The sequence below is a fragment of the Myotis davidii genome, unplaced genomic scaffold (genome assembly GCF_000327345.1).
Source record: "Myotis davidii unplaced genomic scaffold, ASM32734v1 scaffold551, whole genome shotgun sequence".
NCBI classification, from domain to species: Eukaryota; Metazoa; Chordata; class Mammalia; order Chiroptera; family Vespertilionidae; genus Myotis; species Myotis davidii.
The window spans coordinates 778865-789464 of NW_006283788.1; the positions used below are offsets into that span (position 1 = coordinate 778865).

General features: G+C 56.2%; 1 protein-coding gene across 1 annotated transcript in view; it reads right to left on the reverse strand.

Moving 5' to 3' along the window:
- ANKRD24 (ankyrin repeat domain 24) overlaps nucleotides 1-10600 on the reverse strand; it is a 27665-nt gene that overhangs the window by 5634 nt on the left and 11431 nt on the right. The window contains 16 exon segments of the mRNA XM_015566938.1: nucleotides 5-805; nucleotides 961-1079; nucleotides 1296-1368; nucleotides 2182-2280; nucleotides 2368-2412; nucleotides 3993-4100; nucleotides 4239-4319; nucleotides 4874-4902; nucleotides 5390-5577; nucleotides 5710-5816; nucleotides 6014-6084; nucleotides 7532-7589; nucleotides 8113-8177; nucleotides 9148-9236; nucleotides 9318-9448; nucleotides 9560-9646. Of these exon segments, the coding sequence (XP_015422424.1) occupies nucleotides 5-805; nucleotides 961-1079; nucleotides 1296-1368; nucleotides 2182-2280; nucleotides 2368-2412; nucleotides 3993-4100; nucleotides 4239-4319; nucleotides 4874-4902; nucleotides 5390-5577; nucleotides 5710-5816; nucleotides 6014-6084; nucleotides 7532-7589; nucleotides 8113-8177; nucleotides 9148-9236; nucleotides 9318-9448; nucleotides 9560-9646 (2151 nt within the window).

The window sequence follows — 10600 nt, forward strand, 5'->3', positions numbered from 1 at the left end:
CGGCCTCCGTGGCCTCTCCCACTTGACGGGCTGCCTCCAGCTCGGTGGCTGCCTCCCGCTCCCGCTGCCACAGGGCCTCCTCCAAGCCACGAATCCTAGTCTCCAGTTCGGTTTGCAGCTTTTCCGAGGCTTCGGCAGCACCAGGGTGTAGGACGGGGCCAGTGGGGGCACTAGGGGTGGTGGCCTCTATTCCTGTGGCCTCATTTGTGGTCTCTGTGCCTCTGAGCTCTCCTTCCACTTCGCTCACTCCATTGGCCTTCATTTCTGGTTCCTCTGCTTTCATATTTGTGGCCTCTGCTCCCGTGGCCTGTGCTTCCAGGTTTCCTCCTCCTCCTAGAGCATCCGTTTCTGTGGCCTCAGCCCCTGTGGCCTTTGTTTCCAAAGCCTCAGCTCCCGCGCCCTCTGTTTCCGTGGCCTGACTGTCCGTGGGTTTAGTTTCCAGGACCTCGGTCCCTGTGGATGCTGCTTCCAAAGTCCTGGCTTCCGTGGTTCCAGCTTCTGCAGCCTCATCATCTGTGGCCTCAGCTCCATTCATTTTTGTTTCTGGAGCCGCGATGCCATCAATCTCCATTTCCGTTGGGCCATTTTGGGTGGTCTTGGCTCCTGTGTCCTTGTGCTCCCCAGGGGCTCCCTTCTCTTCTCTGGGGGTCCCCTGGACTTCCTGCTGCTCCAGCACCCGCACAGCCTCAGCATGCTGCCTGCGCAGCTGGTCCAGCTCAGCCCGGAGCGAGTCATAGAGGGCCAGAGGGACGACCTCGGCGGATCCGTTTGCCTCCATTTCATCCTTCTCAAAGTTCTCCAGGATCTGGAGGTGGGAGTGGGGGTGAGAGGGAACCAGTGGCAGCTGAAGTGGCCGTGGGGGCCACCTTCCCTGCCCATGGACTCAGCCACGTGCCCATCCCAACCCCCTCAGGTCTGTCCCCGGCCCATAGCCCCTCTGCCAGGCCTTGGTTTCCCCACCTGGACCTTCTCCATCAGCTCCTGGTTCTGTCTGGTGAGCGTGGCCACCTGTTCCCGCAGCGAGGCCAAGAGCTCCTGGGCTGACGGGCTGAGCTGCTTGGAGAGCAACGTCTCGGCCCCTGGCAACGTCACACAGTCAGGCCCGGGGGTCCCACACCGCAGGGGATGGAAGCTGGGCTGCTTAGGGGCCCCCGGGGCATGTGAAATAAATAACAACTGAGGGCCAATCTTCCTTTCAGCTTCAAACTTCATGCCTATGGGCAGAAGCTCTCTCTCCTGGGCCCCCAGGGACCAGGTGGTGGGGTGCACGGGGGAAGGACAAGGCAGGGGCTCACCTGGAAAGTCGGGCAGCTCACCCTCCTCATCCTGCAGCGTGGCCACGTCATAGCTGGTGTTCTCCCGCTCATTCTGAAAGGGGCCCAATGTCTGTCTTGGGGTCCTGCCCTCCCGCCCCAAGGAACCCCCAGGAAATCTGGAGTGGACAGAAATGTTTATGGGTCTGTTTGACCCCACAAGCATCAAACTGGCTGTGTTTGGTCCACAAGTATAGAGTGCCTACTGTGTGCCCAGGACTAGGCTGGCCTCCCAGGAAAATTAGCAAATGGCCCAATCACTGCCCAAGTGTGTAGTGGGGTTGTATGTGCAGCCTGAACACCTGGGACTGGGAGGGGGACAGTGGGTCCATCCTGGCGCAGGTGTGAGGTTGTGGGTCTGCAGTGAGCACGTGTGTGCGTGTGCCCTGTGCACAGTGGCCCTTGCCTCGCCTGTGTGAGTTCCTGTGACAGTGTGATTCTGCACCTGTGTTTTAGTCTGTTGTGTGTGTGGTTGCATTCTGAGTGTGTATATGAATGTTTGTGTAATCATGTATTTTGAGAAATGTGTGTTTATAAGTATCTGGGGGGTGTCATCTGCGTATGTGATTAAATGAGAAGTGTTGGCTGTATGCACATATTGGTGATGTGTGTGTGATTGTGCTTTCATGGATTTGTTTGTTGTCTGTTTGCCTGTTATATCACATGTATATGAGCATGGCTGTCCATCTCTTGTGTATGTGAGTGTGTGTGATTGTGTGTTTTGGGAAGTGTCTTTTATGTGTGTGCTAGCTGTATGTGATTGTGTTTGTATGTTTGTTGTGTGTGTGTCTGCATGTGTGTGAGACCGTGTATTAGTGTGGTTGCCATGCAACTGAGAGGCCCCGCCCACACTCCCCACCCCGCCTACCTCCAGCAGGGACAGCCGGCTCTGCAAACTCTCCACCTCCCGTCCCAGACTCTCCTTCTCCTCCTGCTTCTCTGCCAGCAGCTGCTGTAGCTCTTGCACCTGGAGGAAGGTGGTGGCGGCTCAGCGGGTCTCCAGGAAGAAACACTGGGCGGCTGGGTGGCTGGCTCTCCCCGACCTTCCACCTACCTGTCTCTCCAGGCTGTGCAGGGAGCTGGCCTCCGCCTCTGGCAGCTTATGAAACAAGTGGGGACAGGACTTAGATCTGGGCGGGGGGCATCCCTGGCCCACCTCCTGCTAGTAGCCCTCTGTCCCAACCACAGACATCTGTGCATCTACTGCTCACCCAGCACTGCTCTACCCGCTCACTCATTACTAAGTACTTACTGAGTGCCTTCTTTGTGCCAGACCCCGTTTTTGGCTACTAATTCACTCGCTCACTCACTCAGCCATTCAATATCTGTCCATCCTATAAATATTTATCAAGCATCTACTGTGAGCCAGGCACCATTAACTATGCCTTCCTTCGCGAGCTTACCATCGAGTGGGTAAACATGGATAAAATATATAGCATGCCCAATAACAGTAAGTGCTTTACATAAAAATAAAGGGCCCTGGCTGGTGTGGCTCAGGTTGTTGGGTATTGTCCCGTGCACCAAAAGCTTTCTGGTTCGATTCCAGAACAGAGCACATGCCAGGGTTTCAAGCTCCTTCCCCAGTAGGAGGGCGTGCAGGAGCAGCTGGTTGCTCTTTCTCTCTCCCCCTGCCTCCTCTCTCTCTCTAAAAAAATATATTTTTTAAAGTAAAGGGAACTGAGAAGCAACAGAAGAGTGTTACAATCCTATATAATACAGAGCTAATATGCAAATGGTCATCATGCCCTCACGCCCTCACGCCATCACGCCATCACGCCTAACTGCTCAGACACTCAACACTGGGGAGAGAGGAATGGGGACCAGCCAGGCACAAATGAGCTCTTGAGAGAGGAATGGGGACTAGCCAGGCTGCGGCCTGGGAGAGGACAAGCCGCACACCCCATGGTCCCCACGGTCCTGGGCGCCTGTGGCTGCGGCCCGGGCAAAGCTGCCCGCCCATGGTCCCCAGCAGCTGTGGCTGGCCCAGGCGAAGCCGACCCAGGTCCTGGGTGCCTGCAGCTCGCCAGAGGGAGGGAAGCCCAGGTCCCAGGTGCCTGCGAACGGCCAGAGGAGGGAATCCTGGGTCCCGGGTGTGGGGTGAGGCAGAGGCAGTTAGGGGCAATCAGATCAGCAGGGGAGCAGTTAAGGGCAATCAGGCAGACAGGCAGAGGTGGTTAGGGGCGATCAGGTATGCAGGCAGAGGGGTTAGGGGTGATCAGGCAGGCAGGCAGGGGGGCAGGCAAGCGGTTAGGAGCCAGTGGTCTCAGATTGCGAGAGGCAGTCGGACATCCCCCGAGGGGTCCCACATTGGAGAGGGTGCAGGCCCCAGGCTGAGGGACACCCCCCACCCCAGCATGAATTTCATGCACCGGGCCTCTAGTTTTAAATAAGGTGGGCAGGGAAAGGATCTTTGAGCAAAAACCTGAAAGAGGTAAAGGAGGGAGGCTGCAGAGATCTGAGAGGAGTGTTGTAAGCAAAGGGCGCAGCACATGCAAAGGCCCTGAGGCAGGATTGTGCCTGGTGAGTTGCAGGAGCAGTGAGGAGACCCAGGAGGCTAGAGCAGAGTGATCAGGGGAAGAGGGGGAGGAGGTAAGGGTGGGGAGGTGGGAGCACTCTTCCCCTCAGAATTGCACCCCACCCCAGCCTCAGCCCCAGGCCTGTGTTCCTGCTGCTCCTTACCTCCTGCTTCCTCCGTTCCTTGTGCTGCTCCAGGCCCCGGATCTTCTGAAGCAGGCGGCCCTTCTCCTGTCGCAGCCGCACAATCTCCTCATAGGCATCTCGGTCATCCTGTCCCCCCGAACCCAGGACCCCTCACTTTTACTTGAGGCTCAAGGGCTGTCCCATCTCATACTTGGGCAGGAGCTTCCCCGCCCCACTCCCACCCCTGAGGGCCCCCTTATTCTCCACGGCCAGGGCATCTCTCACCGGCATTGGGGTGCTGGTGGGAGGCTGAGGCGCCTTCCGCTTCTTGGGAGCCCCCCGCTTCTCATGGCTGGACACAGAGTTCTGGTGGGAGGGAGGGGATGCACATGGGAGACTTGGGAGCCTCCCACCAGATAAGTCAGCCCACTGAACTCTGCCCTCACATCCCATGTGACCCTGCCTGTCTGGTCCTCACTTATCCAGCATCAAAGGGGATGAGACCATGTTCCCCGAGAGTTCCAGATCTTTCGCTCTACTTTCTGCTCCGCTCCACGCCTCAGGACTTGGCCCACCTGGACCAACTGTCTCCAAGCGACCCTTCCCTGGAGCTGAGGTGCTGCAACCCGAGAGAGGGGAAGGGCACACCTGCTCCTTCCCTGACTGCATCAGCCCTCACCAACCTCGCTGCCCCCCGCCCCCCAGCCCCAGGATCTGACCTCATCCCCACAACGTCTCAGCCAGTTCTGGGGGTCATGCTGCGGGTTTTGCTGTCACTTGGTGGCAAGGGTCCTGACAGGTCGTCCTGAGTCAGAACCCCGGGGCAGAGGCCGACCTCTTCCTTCTCTCCCCACAGAGCTTAGGGTGAGGGAGGCCGTGCGCACAGGGAGGGGGGCTCGGTCACTGCTTAGAGACCATACCTGAGATGATGCCTCCCCCGAGTCTTCCTCTAGGAGGGCGGGGAGAAAGAAAAGCGGGGTCAGGCTGGGTGTTCCCGGACTCCACCCCCCACCCTCGAAGGGCATTAGTGAACCTAGGGGACTTGTGCGGATGAGGGGGGAGCTCCTGATTGCCCAAAAACAGAACTTTTAAGTTGGGAACCAACCACGTTGGCAGAACACTGACGGGCCTTGAAACTCTCAAAAAGAGAGGACAGTGGCATCTCCAGGATGGAGCAAGTGGGACACCAATTCTTAGAAAAGGCAAAGACCCAAGAATAAAGATGATCCAGGAAAGCAGGGTGGGCCCCTAGACTGTTCTAAAAGCTCTGGTGCTCCTTGAAACTGTCCTGATTAGGATCAGGGAGACCAAGAAACCTCCTATAATGCAGCACACAGGGATACCTTGAAACTATCCACAGAAGGAATAGAGAGGGGGAGCAAGAAACTGCCTAGGAGGGGGGTGCCCGAAATTGCTTAGAGGCGGGGCTTGCATACCGCTGGCTGGTGAGGGGCGCTGGGCCGCCTCCTGCAGGAGGTGCAGGATAAGTTTGTCCCCTGCCAGGGTGCCATAGTGAGCAGCGTCCTGGCCCAGGGCGTCGGTGATGCCTGGCTGGGCCCCTCCCTGCAGCAGCACCTCCACTGTCTCAGGGTTAGCCCCCTCACAGGCCAGCATGAGGGCTGTCCTACCAGGAGAAGGGGCTACTGAGAGGGTAAGGACATCCTCAAACCCTCCCCGCCTTCAACGACAGCCTGGGTTGAAGGAGCATGCCAACAAGATCCCCCCAACCAGACACCTTAAGAGGAGGGAGGCTCACCTGCCCTGCAGGTCCTGGTCGTTCACGGCAGCCCCCTGCTGCAGGAGGAGGCGGCACAGATCGGTGTGACACATCTGAGCTGCTATGATGAGGGGCGTTGTACCCAACTGGTGGGAGTTGGGGGAGGAATGAGACATCAGAGGCTGACCCTGGGAGGTGGGGGAGCCCCTGCGTAACTGCCCCTGAGCTGCACCTGAAACGTTCCCACACTTTTCGAAGGCTGCCTGCCTGCCTGCGAAGCTACCACTTGGTGGCAGCATGTGTCAAGCACAGTATCTTTCCCCTAAAGATCCCAGAGGCTCACCCGATCCCGGGGATTCAGATGTGCCTTGAAGGAGCAGAGCATTTCTGAGCAAGAGATGCAGCCACCAGCCGCTGGGGAGAGAGAAGGGGATGGGGGGTAGTTAGGGCAAAGCTTAGACATCTCCCGGGAGCCTTTTGTCTGGGTGTGATTATCTTTATTTCATGAGAAATTCCCACCTCCCCCGAAAGGTCAGTAACAAAGGTATGAATCCCATTTTACAGTTGAGGAAACTGAGGCCCAACCAGGTCCATGGTCATTCAGGGGGGTCAGAGGCAGAGCCACGATTAGGGCCCAGGTCTGCTAGCTCCCGGTCCCAAGCTCTTTCTGCCTTCCATTGTGGTTCTCCCTGAAGGTAGAACTCGGGGCTGATTTTCATGTCTTTGTCCTCTTTGATTCACCTAGCATTTATTGTGCACCTACTAGGTGCCAACCCTCTGTACAGTGTTACTGTTTACCAGAGGGAGCGGGTCTCAGCTGAGGTGTGGCAGGCTTCTTGAGGTTTAATCTGAGTTGTGAGGTTTCTTTTTTAATTTTAAAAATATATCTTTATTGATTTCAGAGAAGAAAGGAGAGGGAGAGAGAGAGATAGAAACATCAATGATAAGAGAGAATCACTGACCGGCTGCCTCCTGCACCGACCCCTTCCCCTCCCCCCCGACTGGGGATCGAACCTGCAACCCAGGCATGTGCCCTTGACCGGAATTGAACCCAGAACCCTTCAGTCCACAGGCCGACACTCTATCCACTGAGTCACGCCAGCGAGGGCCTGAGTTGTGAGTTCTGAAGGTGAAAGGGGGAAGGCAGAGGATACCGCATGGGCAAGGTCTTAAAGTGGAAGCTGGTCAGGCTGACGTGGAAGAAGGTATGGATGTCCGGAGCCTCAAAAAGGGAAGGGAGGGAGGGCTTTCTGCTGGGAGGTGTCTCTGGACAAGTCAACAAACTGTGATACCTGCTGTGTGCCCAAGGGAGCACAGGTTTTGTTTGCTGCTATAATCCTAATGCTTAGGACAGAACCTGGCGCATAGCAGGTTCTCTAGCAATATTTACTGAATGAAAAAAACCAACGAGCTTCCATAGCGTGACCAAAGGCATGGCCACCACTAGGTGGCAGCATACTCCAACTACAGGGACCTAGAAAGCAAACTCTAAAGCAGACCCAAATTTATTCTGTGACGGACATTTTGGATTTGATGAGTTAAAAGGCTGCCTGGGCCTTCGGCCTTCCTGAGATCCCCTAAGCGTTCCTCCAAGGAAATCACACTCTGGTCATCCCCCGTCAGGACTGGCATGCAGTAGGCTGTGCTTTGGGGTCAGATGGCCTAGGTCCTCCCAATTATTTGCGGGTGAACCTCAATCCCCTTGTCTGTCCAATGGGATCATCATGGCTCAAAGAGTTGCTAAGACCCAGTGCTGACACACAGTAGGTGCTCAGGAAGGAAGGAAGAGAAGGCAGGCAGCTCCCCCAGGGCACCGGGTAGAATAACCCCAGCCTAGCAGGACAAGCTGGGCTGCACCCACCTGCATGATGCAAGGCCGTCCACCCACTGCTGTCCACAATGTCCACCACGCAGGATGCCTGGGGAGGGGGGAACAGGTCATTTGAGGAGCCAATCCTCGTTGTTTCTGGTTTCTATAGGAACTGTCCCTCCTTGGCTCTGCTATTTCACTCTCCTTGCTTCACCCCCTTCTCCCCTCCCAGTTACCTGCTCGGTGGAGCCTGTCTCATGGGCCTCTGAGTAACTCTTTGTTATTATAAAAGTTTGTGAGAAAAGGGGAATAGCTAGGATCTCAGATGCAGCTGGGGGTTTGGGGAGTGGATGGGAGCTCTAAGAGTACTGGTGGCCAAGAAAGTACCTAAGGTTTGGGAGAAACTGGGGCTCAGGAAATATCTGATATTGGGAATGTATCTTGTAGGAAGTATCTGGACACTCAGGGAATATCCAGTTATCGAAGGAATAGCTCAGGAGTAAAAGAGGCCAAGGAATATCTAGGATTCAGGGAATATATGGGGGTTCAGGGAATTGCTGTAACTCAGGAATAATCAGGGCATGGGAGTATCTGGGAGTTCAGGGAGTATCTGAGATAAGAAAGGAAATGACCTGGAGCAGTTGCTTCAAACACTGTGGATGCCCATACTTGGCAGCCAGGTGGAGGGCATTGTAACCTGAAAGGAAGAGAGGATTTACTAGGGCTCCAGATACTCAAGAAGCTCTGACTGCTCCCCAAACTGTGTCAAGTATTTGTGATGACTCAGTTTCCCTGTATCTACCAAGTCCCCAAACCCAGGTATTTCTCAAAACCATGCTACTCCCTGTGGTCAGACTCTCCAAGCCTTAACTAGTCTATGTCCCAGACAATCTCATCTTAGTTACACTCCACACCCACCCACTCCTCAAGCCCTACTGCCCCAGCTACTTCCCATATCCCTAGCCACTCTACATGCTCAGCTACAGTGAAGCACCATCTATGCCTCTCAGAATCCACAGTTGTTCTGTATGTCCCACCTAATCCATCTACCCTTGCTATCACATGTGCCAGCTATGTCCCTGCCATGACACTCTACAAATCCGCAGTTACTCTACACATCCTGGCACAATGCCTGTTGCTGGAAGCTTCAGACATGACTATGCTCCATGCCTAGTTACGCCCCGAGCCCCAACTACTCCTTTTGGCTGTGAAGTAGATCTCAGTTTTCCCCTCAGGTCCCTAGTTAAGCCATAAACTCAGAATTTCCTTTTGCTCCAGCTATTCCCAGAGCTTCAGCTACCCATAAACCCCAGGTACTCCACACACTCAGATACTCCCTCATATTTACTTATTATTCTCATGCCCTCACCTACGTCTCAAGCTCATATGCTCCTCTGTCCCAACTACTTCCTCTGATTCAACCACTACCTGTGTCCCAGCTACTCCTCATCTACAAGTTAACTCACCTTGCTTGATGATAGCCATGGTCTCTGTCCTTGGGCACCGGTAGCCTGGCATGCCCCCGTGACTCCCTGTGGACACTAAAGGGAGCCCCTGCCCCCTTTTCAGCAAGACACTAAGGACATGAGGCAGGGCCGGGCTGGACCCCCAAGCTGGGCACCTGGTCTGAGTTCCTCCTCCCTCCCCTGGGGCCTGGTGCGCAGTACCTGCCCCGTCTGTGCTCATGACGTTGGCGCCGTGTGCCAGCATCACCTCCAGACAGCTGGCTGCACCCCTCATAGCTGCCAGGTGGAATCTGGAGGTCAGAGGTGAGGGGTAAGCAGCAGGGTGGCCACCCTTCAGCCATCATACCCCCGCCCAGGGCATGGGCACTCACGCGGACTTGCCCTCAGGGTCCAGCTTCGTGGGCACTAGACCCTTGCGCACGATGAGGGAGGCCACCCGGGTGGCATCATTGCTCTCCACAGCCTGCAGCAGCCGCTCATCACTTTTGCCCCAGTCCTGGCTCTGTGGGGCACACCCAGAGGATGATGGGGCTGGGCAGCCACCGCCCCCTCCCCGTCTCTCCTCCCCCTGGCAGGGGCTCTGGGCTCTCACCACCCGCCCCTGGGCACTTGCCTGGCGTCTGACCCTGGCTGCCGGCTTCGGGATGGGACAGGGACCACAGGGCGGGCAGGAGCCAAGGTCGGTGGGGCTGAGCCGCAGCTGTGGGGGGAGGTGGTCTCGGTGGGGGTCTGAGACAGGGTCCCCCAAGCCTGTGCCTCCCAGCATCTGCCCCTAGGCCCATCGTCCCAACGGTTCATCCAATACCCAGTGCCAGCACCCCCATTAAGCCATCCCAGATAAGCCCCCAGCATCTTTCCCCAAATTGCCCCGCATGCCTAGACCCCACACATCTTTCCAAACTACCCTCAGAAGTCCTCCCATAGGAACCCCTAAAATGTCCCTTTAAATGTCCCTCATAACCATCCTTTGCCATTTATCCTTCTAGCACTACCCCTGAAATACCACAATTGTCACCCAAATGTCCTCCAAGATCTGTTCCCCAAAACCATAGCCTGAAATGCATTCCAAAATGTCTCCCCAAAGTTCTTGACGTGTTTTCCAAAACTGTCCCCGCAAATGACCCCATCATCTGTCCCAAAAATGTCCTCCACAAAATCTCTCAAATGTCCTCTGAAATTGTTCCTCAAATGTCAATCTTTTTCCAAAAATGGTCCCCCAAAATAGCATCCAAATTATCTCCCCAAATGACCCCATCCGAAAATGTTCTCTGAAACTGTCCCTTTAAATGCCCTCTCAATTATCCTGTGTCCCCATCTGTCTCCCCAAAAGCCTCATCCATCCCCCACCTCTGCCACCTCCCAGCTCATCCTCCCCCGGTCTGGGGATGGGGGGTCTAGGCCCCTGTGTGATCAGGCCCCCATGGTCAGGGGGCGGGGAGGGGCGGGCAGGAGGGAGAGTTAGGACCCGAGTCCCTGGCTCCAGGCCCCTCCCCCGGCCTACCGCAGAGGAGGCGGCGGCGCACAGACACAGCTGCTTCATGGCATCCTCATCCTCGGCCAGAGGGGCCGGAGGGAGGGGCAGGCACAGCCAGAGCTCCGTGATCTGGCCCAGTGGTGGGGCCAAACCCAGCACCGCCCCTTCCTCCCGCCTTAC